The following is a 20171-nucleotide window of genomic DNA, read 5'->3' on the forward strand; positions in this document are numbered from 1 at the left end:
TGGTTCTTTATGAATTTCACATCATGCACCCTAATCTGACTCATCTCCCCATCCCTCCATATCTGCCTTTCACCCTTGCAACCTCCTCCTACAAAAGAAAGCAAACAAACAAGAATCTTGCTGTGGGAGCTGTGGTATGTCACAGTGTGTCACACAGTGTACCCTTTTGCCCAAACAACTTTTCTGGCAAATGTTCGGTGCAGTGAGTCATTGGTCTGGTTTGAAGCCTCTTCTTGAATGTCCTGTTGTTGCCCTGTGTTGTGGAGATCTTGCTACTTTGGTTCTGGAGGACCAGCCCCTTCACTCGCTCCAGCAGTTCATAGATGGGGTACATGTTGGGGTGGGCTAACTCAAAGGCCTGGATGGTAGCTGAGTTGGTCAGCCAGATAGCTTTCCCATGCTCACACCATCAAGACTAGCTCTCCTGCATCCATGCTACCTGGGACAGTTTCTCCAGAATTGCCCAAGTGAGAGGCAGGGAGGGCCACATCCTGCTCTCACACCTGTGGGGCTGGCTCACCCATGCTCCTGCCACCAGGACCAGCTCTACTGTGCTGCCCAGATGAGGTACAGACCACTTTCCCAGGTACTGCAGCTGGTCTGGGGTGGCACCAGCTCTCCTGCACAGCGCTCTCTCTCTCTCTCTCTCTCTCTCTCTCTCTCTCTCTCTCTCTCTCTCTCTCTCTCTCTCTTAAAGATTTATTTATTATTATGTATACAGTATTCTGCTTGCATGTATATCTGCAGGCCAGAAGAGGGCACCAGATCTTATTATAGATGGTTGTGAGCCACCATGTGGTTGCTGGGAATTGAACTCAAGACCCTTGGAAGAGCAGGCAGTAATCTTAACCACTGAGCCATTTCTCCAGCCCTCTTTTTTTTTTTTTTTTTAAGACAGGGTTTCTCAAAATAAATAAAATATTATTTATTATAAAATAAAAGCCTCACTGCCCTGAAGCTGCACCTGTAGAGCAGGCTGGCCTTGAATCAGATCTGCCTGGCTCTGCCTCCCCAGGGCTGGGATTAAAGGCCTGTGCCACCACACCCGGCTTTGGTTATTCTTTTCTTTCTTTCCTTCTTTCTTTCTTTAAGATTTTTTAAAAAATTATGTATAAAATGCTCTACCTGCATGAAGGCCTGCATGCCAGAAGAGGGCATTAGATCACATTATAGATGGTTGTGAGCCACCATATGGTTGCTGGAAATTGAACTCAAGACCTCTGGAAGAGCAGTCAGTGCTCTTAACCTCTGAGCCATCTCCTTTTTTGTTTTATTTTGGTTTGGTTTTTCAAGGGTTTCTCTGTGTAACATCTCTGGATGTCCTGGAACTCAGCTCTGTAGAGTTCAATTCCCAGCAACCACAAGGCGGCTCACAACCATCTATAATGTGATCTGATGCCATCTTCTTCAGATAAAGCACTCATATACAATAAACAAACAAATCTTTAAGAAGGAAAAAGAAATATAGTGAAAGAAAGAAAAAAGGAAATGTCAGCTCACGCCAGGAGGCTCTCTGAGTTCAAGGCTAGCCTGGTCTACAGAGCCAGTTTCAGGACAGCCAGGGCTACACAGAGAAACCTGTCTCAAAAAAAAAAAAAGTAATAAAAAATTTAATTTATTTTATGTGCTTGAATATCTTGCCTGCATGTGTGTCTATGTACCATGTGTGCCAGATGCCATAGAGTCCAGAAGAGGGCGCCAGAACCCCTGAAACTGAAGTTACATGTTGTGAACTGCCATGTGGGTTCTGGACTTGAATCCTGGCCCTCTGAAAGAACAGCCAGTGCTCTTAACTGCTAAGCCATGTATAGCCTGGTAGGTTTTTGTTCTGTTTTGTTTGTTAATATTCCAGTATTTTCCTGTGACCATAATAACAATGAGATACCCAGGGAGGAATTGGCGGAAATAGCAATGGTCATTTCAAAACAAAATCTCTATAAAGCTATGTTCCTATGAGATGTTTGTCATTCAGCATGAGCCAATTTCCCTCATTCCTTCTGTTTTCCTTCCTTCTTTCCTTCCTTTTTTCTTTTTGTTTGGATAGGGTCTCATGGAGCCCAGGCTGGTCTCAAACTCTGTGTATTTGAGGCTGCCAAGGTAAGTTGGTACCTTTTGAGATGGGTCCCAGTCCACTCCACTTTCCAAAAAAAGTTGAGTAACTTTCTCATGTTGGTTATGAAGACGTATAAGTCAATAATGAGTCTCTCAGATGTGAAAACCCAGCTTCTCGCCCTTACCCTTCTGCTGCGTGACACTGGTTCCCTTCTTTCAAGGAAAGATGACCTGTGGCGTGGCTCATAAATCCTAATGGTGGTGCTGTTGCCTTTCCCTAGGGTCCTATCCTTCCCCCAAGGCCGGGGCCACTCTGGTCGTGTACAAGGACTTGCTAGTGCTATTTGGTGGCTGGACGAGGCCAAGTCCCTATCCCTTACACCAACCAGAGAGATTCTTTGATGAAATTCACACATACTCACCATCTAAAAATTGGTAAGCCACAAAGAAATCCCATTGTATATCTCGAAGAAATGGGTTTCATTGTATTCCATTTTAGTTACGTTGTGTGTGGGTGTGGGTGCATGCCACAGCATGTGTATAGAGGGCAGAGGGCAACTTCTGGAGCCATTTCTGTCCTTTAACCATGTGGATCCTAGGGATCAAGTTCAGTTTGTCAGGCTTGACGGCAAGTGCCTTTGCAATCTCTGGCCCAAAAATGTGGTTGAAATCAATGGATTCTTTATTTTTGAGTGTCAAGAATCTCTAGGGGCGGGGGTGGAGAGATGGCTCTGGTTAAGAATACTTCCTGCATCAGGCATGGTGGTGCGCACCTTTAATCCCAGCACTTGAGAAGCAGAGGCTGTGAATTCGAGATCGGCCTGGTCTACAAAGCAAGTCCTGGACAGCTAAGGCTACACAGAAAAAGCCTGTCTTGAAAAAAAAATGCTTCCTGGTCTTCCAGAGGAACAGAGCTTACATACCGCATTCTGTGCATGTGTGCGCGCACACACACACAGCATATACCTACAGATACATACACCTAAATATAAAATGTAAATATAAATATTTTTGAAAATTATTAACAATCTTGAAAAAAATCTTAACAAAGCAATAGAATCCTTTGGAGAGTTTGGGGTTTTTGGTTTTGGTTTGGTTTTGGTTTTTCAAGACAGGGTTTCTCTGTGTAGCCTTGACTGTCCTGGACTAACTTTATAGACCAGTCTGGCCTCAAACTCACAGCGATCCGCCTGCCTCTGCCTCCCGAATGCTGTGATTAAAGGCGTGTGCCACCACCACCCGGCACCCTTGGAGAGTTTGATGGAAACTGTAAAGTCTCTTCCAGCCAGAGGGTGCACAACCAGAGTGTGCTTAGGGACCAAGGTGGAGAAGGAACCTTCAGCTTCAGTGACCCCTCTGCAGGAGCACAGGGGTGTTGTGTACAGGGACCCTGTGTACTGCCTCATTCTCGGCTGTTTCTCAGACACATCTGTCTTTTTTTTGTTTGTTTGTTTCTGGTTTTTTAATTATTTATTTTTATTTTATGTGCATTGGTGTTTTGCCTGCATATATGGTCTGTGTGAGGGTACCAGATCTTGGAGTTACAGACAGCTGTGAGTTGCCATAAGAGTGCTGGAAATTGAACTCAGGTCGTTTGGAAAGTCAGTGCTCCTAACTACTGAGCCATCTCTCCAGCCCCACACATCTGTCTTTTTTTGGGGGGGGGGTTAGTGTGGCTTTTTGAGAGAGGGTCTCTCTACATTGCCCTGGCTGTCCTGGAACTCACTCTGTAGACCAGGATACCCTCAAATTCACAGCAATCTATCTGCCTGCCTCTGCCTCCTGAGTGCTGGGATTAAAGGCGTGCACCACCACACCTGACAGACATGTCTTTCTTATTTTTGTTTTTTTGTTGTTGTTTTGTTTCGCCTGGATGTATGTCTGTGTGAGGGTCTCAGATCCCCCTGGAATTGCCTGTGTGTCACCATGTGGGTGGTGGGAAATGAACCCAGATCCTCTTTGGAAGAGCAGCCAGTGCTCTTGAGTGCTGAGCCATCTCTCCAGCCCCAAGACATGACTTCCTGTTTTGGTTTGGTTTGGTTTGGTTTTGGTTTTTCGAGACAGGGTTTCTCTGTGTAGCCCTGGCTGTCCTAGCACTCACTCTGCAGACCAAGCTGGCCTCGAACTCACAGAGATCAGTCTGTCTCTGCCTTCCAAGAGCTGGGATTAAAGGTGAGCACTACCACTACCTGGCTGACATGACTTTCTTAATGACAGTTAATTTCAATCAGATAGAATGGCAGGTAGAACTTCCTCAGAAACCCAGGTTGAGGAAGCCACAAAGCCATATCTTGTCCTCTGGTGGTCTTCTCATCTTCCTTGGCTATTTGCAGCCATATTGAGAACATGAAATGGTTGTAACTTGAAGAAGAAGGCGGCTCCTGGGAAAGGTGTAAATACCTGTGCTCTGCTCTCTTTCTTATCCTGTCAGTGTCTGCTGGAAAGGTGATGAGTGGTTGTTCTTAGTGAACCACTTGCTCCTTGTTCTTACGCTTTGAAGATGGTTCTGACTTCTGCTTCTTTCCCTCTGCTTTCCGTTAGGTGGAACTGCATCGTCACCACCCATGGGCCTCCTCCCATGGCTGGCCATTCCTCCTGTGTGATAGGAGACAAAATGATTGTTTTTGGTGGCTCTTTAGGATCCCGGCAAATGTAAGTATTTCTGATTTGCTTCATCCTAACATAAAGGTAAAGGCTCCTGGGTATAACAGGGCCAGAAAAGTGAGCTAGGCACAGCCATGCCCTGAGCACGGTTCTCCCTCACCCAGCACTTAGTTCTTTGGTCCCTCCATCATAGATCAGTGGGTTGAAATTTTTGCTCTATAAAGTCAAAGTTAAGTAGAATTTCTTTCTTTCTTTTTTTCAAGATTTTACTTATTATTTATACAGTACTCTGCCCCCATGTGTGCCTGCATGCCAGCAGAGGGCACCAGATCTCATTATAGATGGTTGTGAGCCACCATGTGGTTGCTGGGAATTGAACTCAGGACCTTTGGAAGAACAAACAGTGCTCTTAACCACTGAGCCATCTCTCCAGCCCTGAATTTCTTTCTGTTTAATAAGACAACGGGATCAGGTTCTTGTGAAGCCTCCTTCTTGTCTTCTGTCTTGTGCTATAGAAGACCATCTTCCAAGAAGCAGGATGCTTTATTGCCCAGCACAGGCCCTTCGGGAGGAGAAAGGCATATTCACAGGATGGGTAGAAATTATGGACTCTCTAGATGGGATAGGAGATTGGGAGAGTGAGTTAGAAACAAGAAACTAAGCCAGGCGTGGTGGTGCATGCCTGTAATCCCAGCAGAGAGGCAGAGGCAGGTGGATCTCTATGAGTTCGAGGCCAGCCTGGTTGACAAAGCGAATCCAGGACAGCCAAGGCTACACAGAGAAACCTTGTCTCGAAAAACCAAAAAAAGAAAAAGAAACAAACAATTATCAGGGAGACTGCTGCCCAACCACTGCCTTCTGTATCACTGCCCATCCTGTGTTGCCCAAGCCTGAAGCCAAAAGCCAGACCAGCACGTCCATCTGTACTGCTGGTATGAGTAGGAGCCACAGGAATGTTCCATATACTCTGAACAGAATGAGGAGTTGATGAGCTATCAAGAAAGTCATTGCAGGCCGGGCGGGTGGTACAGCAGAAAGTAGAGGCAAGCAGATCTTTGAGTTTGGGGCCAGCATGGTCTACAAAGCGAGTCCAGAATAACCAGGGTTACACAGAGAAACCCTCTTTCAAAGAAAAAGAGAGGTCGACCCCTCTGTCTCCTGCGTGAGATACGTGTCGACCCGGAGCTCCGCCAATAAACTGCCTCATGTGTTTACAGCAAAAAAAAGAAAAAGAGAAAGAAAAAAAAAATCTATAAAGAGAGTCCAGGACAGCTAGGGCTTTGTTACACAGAGAAACCCTGTCTCGAAAAAACAAAACAAAACAAAAGCCAGGCAGTGGTGGCACACGATTCTAATCCCAGCACTTGGGAGGCAGAGGCAGGCGGATCCCTGTGAATTCAAGGTCAGCCTGATCTACAAAGCAAGTCTGGGACAGCAAAGGCTAAACAGAGAAACCTTGCTTCGAAAAAAGAAAAAAGAAGAAGAAAGTCATTGCAGATCCAAGCTTGCCTGATTACAGAATTTACCAGCTTTATCTTTTAAAATACTTATAGAGACATTCAGGGTCATCCTTAGCTATATAACAAGTTTGAGGCCAGCCTGGGCGATATGAGAATCTGTTTTTAAACAAGCAAAGTGCCACAAAAACAAAAAGTAAGATAAATATAAAATATTATGGAGAGAAACAAAAGGAACTGCCCTCTAGATGAGAGGGCCTAGGGTTTAAGTTTGGGAGTTACTTATTTTATATCGTTATATGTAAATAGAAGGCCTTAAAGAGACAGACTAGAGACTGCCAGCCAGGAGCCGGTCACTGCCACACTTCCTTTCTGTTGCCGCCTTCTTTCCTTCCTTCTTTCCTTCCACCCTCCCTCCCTCCCTTACTTTCTTCCTTTCTACAGTCTTGCTTGTAGCTCTTTCTAGCCTCGAGTTCATGCAGTCCTCGTGCATGCTAGGATTGCAGTGGAGGAACAGCATGCAAAGGTCACACTGCTTCTTTCTTTTGGCAGAGAGACAGATCTCTCTGACTGGTCTGAAATTAATGTAGACCAGGCTATCCTCAAACTCATTGCTGGGGCCTGGAGAGATGGCTCAGCGGTTAAAAGCACTGACTGCTCTTCCAGAGGTCCTGAGTTCAATTCCCAGGAACCACATGGTGGCTCACAACCATCTGTAATGTGATTTGATGCCCTCTCCTGGCCTGCAGGTTTATATGTAGATCACTGTATAAATAATAAATAAATAAATAAGTCTTTTTTTTTTTTTTAACTCACTGCTGTCTGTCTGCCTGGAGTTAAAGATGTGTGCCACAACACTCATTGCTGCTGCCTTCTGCAGAGTGAATATAGCAGTTGGTTCCCAATACAACTACAGCTTTTATGAGCCGCTGTGGAACCCTCTTGGTCGTTATGTCAACAGAGCTTCTTCAGCTCGTGCACAATGATGGGGTGCCTTCAGAGCCATTTTCTCTCTTTTTTGGTGGCTTTTGTTTTTGGAAGGTGATCACTTGATGAGCGACTGTCTCTTGCTGTCACTGATGAGCTTGTTCTTTGGATCCAAAATGTAGCTGTACACTCAACTCAGCTAAGACGTTATGGCCACAGAGAAATGAAAGGTTGAAAGGTCTCCAGGCAGGTTCACTGCTGACAGCGCTGAGATGCCTATGTAATAGAAGTAACTGCTCGCTCTCTTGAGCATTCTCTCTCTGTCTCTCTCTCTCTCTGGGGTTTTGTTTTTGTTTTTTCTTGAGACAGGGTTTCTCTGTATAACCCTGGAACATGCTCTGTAGACCAGGCTGGCCTCAAACTCAGAGAAATGCCTGCTTCTACCTCCCAAGTGCTGGGATCAAAGGCGTGTGCCACCCTGCCTGGTTTCTGTCAGTTCTCTAGAACAATAGTATTTCTGTGTCATAGAAAAGGAAACCAAAGCCGGGCGGTGGTGGCGCACGCCTTTAATCCCAGCACTTGGGAGGCAGAGGCAGGTGGATCTCAGTGAGTTCAAGGCCAGCCTGGTCTACAAAGCAAGTCTAGGACAGCCAAGGTACACAGAGAACCCTGACTCGAAAAACCAAAAAAAAAGAAAGAAAGAAAGAAACCAAAGGTAGAGAAAATAAAGTTTTTGTTTAAGCTGCAAATGTAAGATCAGCTGCAGTCTTTTTTCCTTCTGAAGCGCCTGGACTCTGAGGAAACAGTCTCTGAAGCCTCTGCCAGCCCAGACAGGCTGTGTGTGTGTGTGTGTGTGTGTGTGTGTGTGTGTGTGTGTGTGTGTGTGTGAGAGAGAGAGAGAGAGAGAGAGAGAGAGAGAGAGAGAGAGAGAGAGAGAGAGAGAGAAAATGGTGTAAGTCTACCAGCTGGATGCAGTCACCAGACCCTCCCAGCCACCACCGTGCTTCCTGGAGCTCCCAACTTCCTTATGACTGTGTTCTTATCTCACAGGAGCAATGAAGTCTGGGTCCTTGACCTGGAGCAGTGGTCGTGGTCCAAGCCGAACATCTCTGGCCCCAGTCCTCATCCCCGAGGTGGCCAGTCTCAGGTGCTAAAGAGTTTAACTATTGAGCAAGCACTGTAGTGTCTTTATGGGAGTGAGGTGAGGTCCCTGTGTAGTGAGCCAAAGAGAATTTCTCACTCTTCTTGTGCATGTGCTGTTTGTTCTCAGCTTCTATTGTGCTGTATTAGTTATGAGGGTTTTATTAAAGAATTCTAGTATTTCTGTGGTTAACACTTGTGTTAGTATTTTCTCAAGTTAGAATGTGTCTGTTCAGGGGTCATCGGTTCAAAGCGATAGCATTGACATGGGTTGGGAAGAGTGGGCAGCTGGGACACTCAACTTGGGAGCTGGCATGATTTGTGTATGTCACTGAATCATGGGAAATGAGATACCCGTATCTGTCTTTGTAAGAGTTAGTTTAAATTTCTTTGTCTCCCCAGATTGTTCTAGATGATGTGACTATCCTAATCCTTGGCGGGTGTGGCGGTCCCAATGCTGTGAGTACTGCAGTGACACTTGCTAAGTGCTGGAAACATGCTTATCCTGCTCGCTTAGGAAGACACAGTCTTCTGTCGGCATGCCGGCTTAGAGACTGTCCTTTCCACTTGGAATAGACAGCTTTTGTATTTTCTGCCCTTTTCTCTGTTCTTTGGGGGTGGGGGTGTTGAAAGGTACTTTTTAGACAGAAACATTGGTCTCTTGAATATTCATTTCTCAATTCTTCCTATTCCTGTTTCCTCTTTAAGCAATAAGGTTTGCCAATATTATTTGTTTTTTTCAGGGAGCAGTAGGATAGAAAAACAGATAGATAACTGAAATCTACATGGAATTTACTAAAGAGTACAAACTGGTGGTGCACAGCCTTTCATCCCAGCACTAGGGCGGCAGAGGCAGGCTGATCTCTGTGAGTTCAAGGCCAGCGTGGTCTATACAGCAAGTCCAGGACAGCCAAGGCTACACAGAAAAACCCTATTTAAAAAAAAAAGAAAGAGGGGGCTGGAGAGATGGCTCAGAGGTTAAGAGCACTGTCTGCTCTTCCAAAGGTCATGAGTTCAATTCCCAGCAACCACATGGTGGCTCATAACCATCTATAATGAGATCTGGTGTCCTCTTCTGGCCTGCAGATGCACATGTAGACATACCTAAATATAAATGTACATAAATAAATAAATGTTTAAAAGAAAGAAAGAAAGAAAGAAAGAATGCAGACTGAGAGCGTTAGTGCACGTTACCTCTCCCCTACACACAGGCACACACACGCCCATCCCAGCGACAGTTGGTGCATTGGTCACAACAACAGTTCCATGTGTCAGGACAGTCAGTGACCATGCAGGAATGAGTGGAGGCCAGAGTCATAGCTGAATGACAACTACCCACGGACTTAGGACGTCCACCCTGCAAGCCAGGCAGCACCGTTGTGCCACACGTAAATAAATTAATAAGTAAATAAACATACAGCAGTTGTGTAAGTTGTACCTGGAACACATGCCAACCCTGAGTTCTGTTGTTGGTCCTTCTCCTACAGCTGTTCAAAGACGCCTGGCTGCTGCACATGCACCCAGGTCCCTGGGCCTGGCAGCCACTCAAGGTAGAAAACGAAGACCATGGTGCCCCGGAACTATGGTGCCATCCAGCCTGCCGGGTAAGCGGGGAACGATCAGCCAGCAAGAAATGCCCTAAAGTGGAAAACAGAATTAATGTTTTAAATTCCAAGAGAAATTTGTACAGAAGTAGAAAAGTTTGGCGTCACCTCCACGAGCCATTTGATAGGACACATCGTTTCACTTCTAGCTTTAAGGATTCATTGTCTACAAAATGTTCCCCAGGGTCCCTCAAACACAGACAGACACCCTGTTCCACAGCATAACCTATGACCCCACACTGTGGCAGCATTACTCTTGTCTACCTGCCTGCCTAGCCAGCAGGGCTTTCATCGCCGTAGCTCAGGCACAAAACCCCGGGCCCATTGCTAGTAGCTGTGTTGGAAATGGTGACAGTTGCATGAATGGTGAGAGCTGGGACGGGGTGTGAGCACAAGTCCTTTGTCTTCCAGGTGGGACAGTGTGTGGTGGTCTTCAGCCAAGCTCCTAGTGGGAGAGCGCCCCTCAGCCCCAGTTTGAACTCTCGCCCATCACCCATCAGTGCCACTCCTCCAGCCCTAGTTCCCGAAACCAGAGAGTACCGCTCCCAGTCCCCAGTGAGGAGTATGGACGAAGCGCCTTGTGTTAATGGCCGCTGGGGAACGCTGAGGCCCAGGGCTCAGAGGCAGACTCCCTCAGGTTCCCGGGAAGGGAGCCTCTCCCCAGCCAGAGGAGATGGCTCGCCTATCCTCAATGGTGGAAATTTGTCTCCAGGAACAGCAGCTGTTGGGGGTGCTTCCTTAGACAGCCCAGTACAGGTGGTATCTCCAAGCACTCCATCTGCCTCTGAAGGGTATGACCTAAAAATGGGACTTTCTCTAGCCCCCCGGCGAGGGTCTCTACCAGATCAGAAGGACCTGAGGTTAAATTCCATTGATCTGAATTGGGACCTGAAGTCTGCTTCCAGCAGCAGTCATGTGGAGAGTGCAGACAACAGGACAGTTGCGGGGAGTGTGAGACACCCTCCAGAACAGACAAATGGTGTTCACACCCCACCACACGTGGCCAGTGCTCTTGCAGGGGCTGTATCTCCCGGAGCCCTGCGTCGGAGTTTGGAAGCCGTCAAAGCGATGTCATCCAAAGGCCCCTCAGCCTCAGCCGCACTAAGCCCTCCTCTTGGGTCTTCTCCAAGCTCCCCTGGGAGTCAGAATCTGAGCAGTGGAGAAACGGTACCCATCCCCCGCCCCGGACAAGCCCAAGGAGATGGTCATTCCTTACCCCCCATTGCTCGCCGCCTGGGCCACCACCCTCCGCAGTCCCTCAATGTTGGCAAACCCCTGTACCAGAGTATGAACTGCAAACCCATGCAGATGTATGTGCTGGACATTAAAGACACCAAGGAGAAAGGCCGGGTGAAGTGGAAAGTATTTACCAGCAGTTCTGTGGTCGGGCCCCCTGAAACCAGCCTGCACACAGTGGTCCAGGGCAGAGGAGAGCTCATCATATTTGGAGGGCTCATGGACAAGAAGCAGAATGTGAAGTACTATCCAAAAACCAACGCCTTGTACTTTGTGCGAGCGAAGAGATAATGTGTTCAAAACCCCTTCCCTTTCTGTGGCTTTTAATTTGGAATTTTCCAGTGGACAAGCATTTGGACTGACACTTGGGAAAAACAACATGACTCCCACAAACCAAAACTCCAATTCCATGCCTGACTCACTCCAGGCTGGGATCAAATCTCCATTAAGGAAAAGATTATATATATATATATAAATACAGATATATTATATAGCCAACTCTGTTTACAAATAAAGGCGAGATCTTCGTCCTGGTTCAGATCAGCTGTTGCTGTCTTAGCAGAGGCCGTGCTGTCCTTTTCTACTCTGCTGATAACTAGACCAGGAAGTAAGGGGACAGACCAACAGCAGTGACTTCCCACAAGAAGCTGAAGAGGCCCCCTGTGATCTTCCTGTGGCCTTCACAGAGTCAGAAATGATGGGCCTAGACAGGACACCAAGGAAGACGCTTCAGCCACGCACTGCAGGGTCAGAGTCACAGGCAGCAGTTCTCCCATTCCTGCTTAAACCACGGAGGGCCCGTGACAGCTCTGCAGAAGCACCCTGTGCCTGGTCCCCTCTGACCTCTAATCCAGAGGAGTCACCCAACAAGAAATACTGTTCCTCACACGCTGGAGTCACACTGAAACAGTGTTTTAGAGCTGCCATCCATCCGTCTGCCTCCTTCCTGTCCGTCACTCTTTCTGCGTTCCCCATACATGTCCTAGCAAACATTCAGTGTCTGATTATGGAATTTTCTGACAATCGTGTTTGGTTGCAAGTTGCCAAAAAACATCCTTGTTTTCCTTTTAGAATTGGTCTTCAGGGGCCTCTTGTCTGTCTGTAGGCTGCTCCGCTGCCCTTTGCTGGTTTGGTTTGGGATGTTTTGTTTTATTTTGGGCATTTGGCCTTTTTTTATTTAAAGCACCAGAGCTTTTGTCGCTTCTGCCTCTCTTATAAAACCCCAGTGTCCATAGCTATCAGACCTTTAAAAGGCCAGTTGGGATCCGCTGCAGTGTGCTGGTACACACCTGTAACCCTAGCACTCTGGGCAGAGGCAGGATGACTTTAGGTTTGGGCCTAGCCTGAGTTATATGATGAGACTCTGTCTCAATGAAGCAAAATGAAATTAAGATGCCAGTATCACTTTTTTAAAAAAAAATCTATAAAGCATCAAAAGAATCAAAAGACACTCCCCTCCCCGCACAAGGTCTTACTATGTAGCTCAAAGAGATCCTCCTGTGTCTGCTTGTTACTTGTGACACAACCTTCTGCTGTGATGTTGACGGGTAACTGGCTGGAGGATCATGTCCTTGACCTTGGAGATACACGTTGACCTTGGAGCAGCTCCAGCCTTCACATCCTGCTCTTGTGTCCCCCAAACAGAGCTTTGCTTTCTACTTTGACTTCACTTCCTAGATAAAGTACAGCCAACCAGGAAAGTATGTATTTTGGTCACAGAAAAAACTGTCAACTACTGGTCTCTGAGCCATAGCCTGAACATAGGAGACATCAAAATAAGATTATTTCAAATGACCATGCAACTATGGATCTGGTGGTTTCTCATCAGTAGGTGAAGGATTTTATTTTATCTTTAAAACTGAAATTGAAACAACCACAACAAAAACATGTTTCCTAGCCCCACTCCTTCTTTTTCTTGCCAGCGTTCTCCAGGCACAATCCCGCTGCGGCTGGCCCTGCGTCCTGGCTCACAGCCAGCACTCTACCTGTCAGACAGGTGTGCGTCTCCTGCCTCGTGCTCTTCTTCCCTTAGCTGTTAGCTTTGCTCTGGTGGTCTTGGCAGGAAAGCCCTGTTTCTAGGCCTAGGAAAGGGCTGGCTCTCAAGGAGGCGCCTGTGCTCTGGAGCTGCTCCTGGGGGCACACCCCTGTGCCTACTTCCTCTGTGTCCTACCACTCCAACTCGCTGCTCTGTTGCTGCTGCCAGTCCTTTGGCCAAGACTGTCTTGTGGGGTCCTGACTTCAGAGTCGAGCCAGCAGATAAACAGCCTGGCATTGCCGACCCCTGTCTCTGGGGTTTGTGGACGGCGCCTCCCTACTTGGTTTCTACTTACACATCAAGTAAGTATTAGGACCCCTGAAAGCTCAGACGCCCCACTTTGTGGTCTTTCTCTTTCCCCTGTGGCCTTGATAAACTGGCTGTCAACTGTTGCTTCTTCTACTTTTTCCCAAGTAGGCAGGCACCTGAAATACTAACATCTCAGAAAGTGATGGGCTCCTCTGCACTCTGGGGTCCTAGGGCTGCCCGCAGTGCTGAGAGCCCAGGTGTCTGCAGTCTCTCCAGAGAAAACAGAATGCGCCTTGCCAGCACCCAGCCATGTAGAACTTGGTGGTTCCTGAACACTGTGCATGTGTCCTGTGGGACGTGACTCAACAGTGAAGATGGTAGTCTCCTCGGCCCCAAAAGGACTTCCAGTGTCTCAGCAGAGGGCATCATCCACACAGCTTCTTTTTTGACACGATACCAATTTTGTCTTAAAATTCACCGGGAGACATGAGGCAAAGTAATTTTGTTTGAACCCTCAGGAGCACCTAGAGAAAATATTTATCAGTATTTAAGTATTTAAAATACATCTTGTTTCTACTTGAAGCTTTAAACCTTTCCATTCCTGCAAGTGTGCCTTTGAGAGTCCTCAGTCATATTAACGTCAGTCATTTTGCTGGCCTGTGTGAGAGTTCCCCGCTCGGCTCCGCTCCTGCACAGAGCTTCCTGTCCTGCATCCCACACACCATGCAGCAGAGAGCATTCATTTTCGTTCCTGGTCTGCCTTGAGAGCACCACAGCCCACCTCCCTCCACATTTTGGGAGCCACCAGTAAAGTATAGAAACAAACTTCAATTTTGTTGAAGACAGTGCTGGACTTGATCTCCTCTCAGCTTCCCATGGGTGGGTTGATTCTAACGCGTGAGCTACAGCAAGAACGCAAACTGTGAACTGGAGGAACCAATGGTCTTTGAACTCCTGAAAATGAAGAGAGGAGAGGAGAGAGCAGTATTCCAAGAAGGCTCGACTTTGAAGGACAAGAAGCCACTGGCAGTGGAACAAGAGGATCCTCCCTCCCTTTGCTTTGTCTGAGTTCTTTCTGCTTTGCTTTTGCCCTTCCGCTTCAAAGTGAAATCACCTGCTTGGTCTGTCCATCTGTCTGTCCTTGTCCTCATGGTGACTCCAGCATGGTGATGCATTCTGCTTTGCATTGTCTATGGCCTCACCAGCACATAAGACAGTGGGGAAGGTCTGAAGGGGTCCGGGGTAGGAAGCCTGGCCTCCGGACTGCATCAGGCATGTGCTGTGGTCACCAGCAGGTGGCCTCTCACCACCATCCTTGTGAATGAAAGCCAACCTCTCTAGCTCCACTGTGCTTGCTCTACTCACTCTGCCCCCTCCTACCAACCAGGGCTCATGTCAGTGCACACCCACCGTGCCCTGGCAAAGCTGGTGCTGTGGGTGACGTCCCCATACAACTCAGGGTGCATGGTGGCTCACCCTGGTAGTCATTTTAGGCACATCGCAGTGTAGGAATGACAGTGGAATCCATGGATATTTAAATCTGTCAATTTCATTTTTGTTAATGTTTTCCCCCATGACTTTTTAGCAATTTAACAAATAAAACAAAAATGGACTGAATTGTCTTAACTATTTTATTAATTAGTATAGGGAAGAAGAAGAAAAAATCCCTGGGATGAAGGGCAGTGGGAGGGAAACAAGATGATTGGGAGGTTGTGTTTGCTGAGAGGGAATGCTGGCCCGGTCCCTGCCATGCCTGACGGACTTGGAGTTGCAGATCCTCAGTCTCACCCTGAGGTGGAAACCCCATGGGAAGTGACAGAGTTGTGCAAAGGACCAGGACAGCCTTTTCACCATCACTGGCCTGAGCAGAATTGACACAGGACCATGGGGCCTTGAAGCAACACAGCAAATAGGGCTTTCTTACTGCTTCCCTCTTTCCTGCCTCACCCTGGGGTGCAGGTCTTACCAGCTGTGGGGTAGTTGGTTCTGCCCTGTAGGATCAGGAAGATGCATTGGGGGTGCAGAGGACGAGTACTGGCCTTGTGCGTAGCAAGCACAGTACTCCCCAGCCAGGTCGGGCCCCCTCATTTGAGTGTAAATTACGAGGAATAGAGACTATGCAGATTTCCCCAATCCTGGTCACCACCCTGAACCTGAGCCTTTATCTTCTGGGAACCTGAGAAAGGTCCCTAAAAGCAGTGGACCAGGAGCATCTTTAATTCTGGCAAGATAGGAGGCACTACCTCCACCCCAACAGGCTGGTCTTGTGTAGAGCTGCCACACATGATTGGGGCTACCCCTTGTTTCCTCTGCCTCCACCCCCACAGGACAGCACCCCTTAGCTGTTCTGGGCCCTTCTGCAGTGTTACCAGTGGACGCCTATAAGGAGTGATTTCGCCATTGCTGCAAGTGAGCAGGCACTGGCCGGGAGGAGGTGATAGCTGTCATAAAATCAGGACTGAGATCTCCATGCCCTTTCAAGTCTTGAAACTTGACTCTGGACTCAGAGGGGTTATAATGCAGGCCTTGAACCAGGATAGACGTGGAGCTGCCACAAGCCTTCACCTTTGAACCTACTTCACTCAGCTTGGTCAGTAAAAAGGCAGTGGGGAAGCCGCCCTCTAGCAATTTAGCTGGACCCAGGCAAGGGTTACACGTTTGAGTGGATGTGATTCCTCCCAACGGCCACCGGGGGGAGCCCTACGAAAGGCTTTGTGTGCTCTCTCCAAAGCGGTGAGGAGAGGATGACTTGCCCCGCCCATTATTTTCTTTCTGAAAGCCTCCCTGCCTTGCCTGCCTCGACTTCAAAGTACCATCCCTATGCAAACCCTACAGGTACTGCCCAGCACCCCAGCGATCTCCATCCCAGCCCCCAGCTGTGGAAAAATTGGAATCTCTTTGAAGCTGGGCTCTGGGCCACAGATGCTGTCAATATACACAAAGTCAAGCTGGTGTCTTTAGTAAAGACCCAGAAGTTCCAGCTTCGTATTCTTATCCTACCTGCCCACCAGTGCAGGAGAGAGATGAGGGCTGCTGAAAACAGTTGACAAGAAGGCAGGTGCTGTTGCCTTCAAAAGGGCGGAGCTGACCTGGGATCCATGGTTCTCAGCAAAGCATCCCTTGAGCGTTTACTGACCTTCACCCCCAGGCAATAGGACATACTGGTGACCCAAAGAAACCCACACCTGGTGGAACTTACAGTGTCCTCACACCTGCTTCTTCACCCCAATAATCAGCAACAGATCAAAGGAACCATTCCACTCAAGCCCAGCTAGTGAATAATGAGTTCACAAGTGGGGGTCTCTGCAGGAGCAATAGGGAGCCCACCCCCCAACAGTGGAAACACTGAAAAGCCTCACTCCAGAATGAATGTGACATTCTCAAAACTGTGGAGAGGACACCCACCCTTTAGTTTTTTTTTGTTTTTTGTTTGTTTGTTTGTTTTTGGTTTTTCGAGACAGGGTCTCTCTGTGTAGCCTTGACTGTCCTGGACTCACTTTGTAGACCAGGCTGGCCTCGAACTCACAGCGATCCGCCTGCCTCTGCCTCCCAAGTGCTGGGATTAAAGGCGTGCGCCACCACGCCCGGCCCCACCCACCCTTTAGTTAACGTTGCCTCTACACCCTCTACTTCCTGAGACCACATGCAGAGTTGGGTGGGGGTTCAGGAGGGAGTGGTGAAGATCTGACCTCACTCCTCCTGTGAGGAACTGTCAGCAGGCAGGCCTGGTCTTGGGGAAGAGAACTTATGTCTCTTCCATAGTTACAGGCACTTTGACTAGGCTAGCAATGGCTGTTGCACTTGGTAGACAGTGTTCCAGGACAATGTGATGACCAGAGTTCATCCTTTCACATGTGGCGGGGAAAGATCACAACTAGAATCCCACGTAGGAGGAGCAAATGTGGTCTCTCAAGACGAGACCAGCACTGAAGGGCTCTGTGCAGAGTTCTCCCTAGAGCAGAACTGTGAGAGCTGACCTCTGAGGAGATGGGCCTTCTCATGATGCTTCCCTGGCTCTGAGTAATGCCAACACTCCCCCAACACGGAACAGGAGCCCCAATGGCTGGGGGAGCATGCAAGAGGCAGAGGCAAATCTCTTGAGTTGGACACCAGCCCGGTCTACGTAGTGAGTTCCAGGCTGTACAAGGACATTGCAGGCCATACAAGGCTACATATGGAACCCCTTTCTCAAAAAACCAAAACTAAAAATAAAGAAAAGGAAGAAGAGCCGGGCATGATGGCGCATAATCCCAGCACTCAGGGAGGTAGAGGCAGGCAGATTGCTGTGAGTTTGAGGCCAGCATGGTCTACAAAGCGAGTCCAGGACAGCTAATGCTACACAGAGAAACCCTGTCTCGAAAAGGAAAAAAGAAAAAAAGAAAAGGAAGAAGAAACTTGGAATGTTAGTAATGTAGGATGACAAGTAGCTGAACTTGAGTTTACCTGGAAATTACTGAGCTGAAATGACTGATTCAGAAATGCGTTAAAAGACAGGAAATGGTGTGTTTGGTGCGTTCGCTGGGCCTTCGTTTATACCGAAGGCCCTATGCACACTTAAGCACACACTACCATTGAGCAAGTCCTGAAGATGATTGAAATGCATTTATCTTTGTCACAGCCCTTTAATCCCAGCACCTGGGAGGCAAAGGCAGGCACATCTCTGAGTTCAAGGCCAGTCTGGTCTTCAGAGCAAGTTCTAGGACAGCAGGAGCTACACAGAGAAACTGTCTTAAAAAAGAAAAAAAAAAGGAAATAAAATAAAATAATAAAATAAGATGTGTTCCATCCCTCTGCCAGGGATGGAACCTTATGCATGTGGGTAGGCGTTACCATCAAGCCACGCCCCCAGCCCTTACTGCTTCACAAGGAGAAATCAGGGCCTCACCTGGGGTCCTAGCAAGTGCCAGTAGACCAAGGCAGATGCTCCGGTACATAGAAAAGCCCTTGATAAGGCCCAGCAGTGTGAGAACCACTGACAGGTCCTTCTAGAACCTTAAGAAGGACAAGCTGGAGCTATCTAATGGAATGAGATCCAGAAATTGGTGTCTTGGGGGGGGGGGTGGCCAAGTGGATGTGCGGAGGGAGAAGGTTACTGAGTGGTAGGTACCCACCACCATGTGCAATGCTCAACGCATGCATTGTGCCTGCTGCTTGTCAGGTGGCACCTCACCCTGGAGACTTCATACTTGAGCCTGGAGGTCGGGGAGAAGGGACTGTGTGAACAGCAAAGCGCACTCCTCCCAGGGGTGAAGGGTGTGGCTATGGTGTGATTGGGCTTTTCCAGAAGGATTTTTTTTTTTAAGATTTATTTATTATTATGTCTACAGTGCTCTGCCTGCATGTACACCTGCACGCCAGAAGAGGGCATCAGATCACATTATAGACGGTTGTGAGCCACCATGTGGTTGTAGGAATTGAACTCAGGACCTCTAGAGGAGCAGTCAGTGCCCTTAACCTCTGAGCCATCTCTCCAACCCCCAGAGGGATTTTTTTTCTTTTTCTTTTTCTTTTCTTTCTTTCTTTTTTTTTTTTTTTTAAGACTTATGCTGTCAACAGGCAGGGGCGGTGCATGCCATTCATTCAAGCACTCAGGAGACAGAGGCAGGCAGATCTCTGTGAATTTGAGGCCAGCCTGGTCTACAAAGTGAGTCTAGGACAACTAAGGCCATACAGAGAAACCCTGTCCCCCCCTCAAAAAAAAACCAAAAAAACCTAAAAACTCTTATTCTGTGTGTGTATGTGTCTGTGTTGTGTGTGTATGTGTGTGTCTGTGTTGTATGTGTGTGTGTCTATGTCTGTGTTGTGTGTGTCTGTGTTGTATGTATGTGTCTGTGGTGTGTGTGTGTCTGTTGTATGTGTGTGTGTCTGTTGTGTGTCTATGCGTGTCTGTGTTGTATGTGTGTGTGCCTGTGTCTGTACCTTCATAGATGCACATGTGCCACAGCCAAAGGATAACCCATGGGAGTGGATCCTCTCCATCTATGATGTGGGTCTCAGTAGTTTCCCTTCTACTATGTGGCCCCAAGGATCAAACTCAGGTTGTCATCAGGCTTGGCAGCGAGTGCTGTCACCTGCCAAGCCACGGAGCCTAACAGATCCCAGGAGGCCTTAGACCCACTCAGCTGAGAGCTAACTGGGGAGCAGCTAGTCCAGGGAAGACCTTGACATGACAGCATGCCAGGTAGAACATCAGAGCAAAGGCAGGCTCAGTCTCTATCTGGAGAGGCTCCGCCCATCTGTGGCTGACCGTGTCCAACTCTGGCCAGATCACTCATATCCTACACCCCACTGTCTGTTGTGTTACCTACACGTGGTCCCCTCCTGACCTTCTTTTGGGGATTTCCTCTGACCCTCTGGTCTGCACCCTCTTTCCCTCTCAGTTAGGAGAACCACCGTCCGTCCAGTTGCTGGAGAGTCGCCATGGCAGCCTGACGGCCATGTCTTTGACTGGACTGGCTGTACTTTCAGCCTGAGAGAGGCTGAGGGTGGCCATGTAGGAGGCCAGGTAAGCAATCCAAGCAAGAGGTGAAGAAGTGTGTATTTATGAGCACACCTTGAACCAAAGGGAGGAGAGTGGATGCTACTCCAGGTGCATGGAGGAGCCGGCTGAGGGTCTGAGTCTTTGTCCCTATCTGCCCTACATCAGCATACACAAGGCTATCTATTTCTTGCTTTCAACCACCCTCACCCCAGGTCAGGCCTCTGTGTGCCCACCAACCTCAACCTCCCTTCTACTCCAGGCTGGTGATGTGTTCCTGCCTCGAGAACCCTGCCCTGTGGGCTGATGGTGCCCTTGACCCGAGGTGCTTGATAAATACATGTGGGGACATCAAACTGTGAAGAAGGGAGTGAATTCACCAGAGAGCT

General features: G+C 48.1%; 1 protein-coding gene across 1 annotated transcript in view; it reads left to right on the forward strand.

Moving 5' to 3' along the window:
• FBXO42 (F-box protein 42) overlaps positions 1–14921 on the forward strand; it is a 58038-nt gene extending 43117 nt beyond the window's left edge. The window contains exons 5-10 of the mRNA XM_084786472.1: positions 2334–2487; positions 4594–4704; positions 8091–8187; positions 8583–8639; positions 9668–9784; positions 10196–14921. Coding sequence (XP_084642598.1) covers positions 2334–2487; positions 4594–4704; positions 8091–8187; positions 8583–8639; positions 9668–9784; positions 10196–11311 — 1652 coding nt within the window. The 3' untranslated portion in view covers positions 11312–14921. The remainder of the gene's footprint in view (positions 1–2333; positions 2488–4593; positions 4705–8090; positions 8188–8582; positions 8640–9667; positions 9785–10195) is intronic.
• The last annotated feature ends 5250 nt before the right edge of the window (positions 14922–20171 follow it).

This window comes from Acomys minous, assembly GCF_964271855.1.
Source record: "Acomys minous genome assembly, chromosome: 6".
NCBI lineage: Eukaryota > Metazoa > Chordata > Mammalia > Rodentia > Muridae > Acomys > Acomys minous.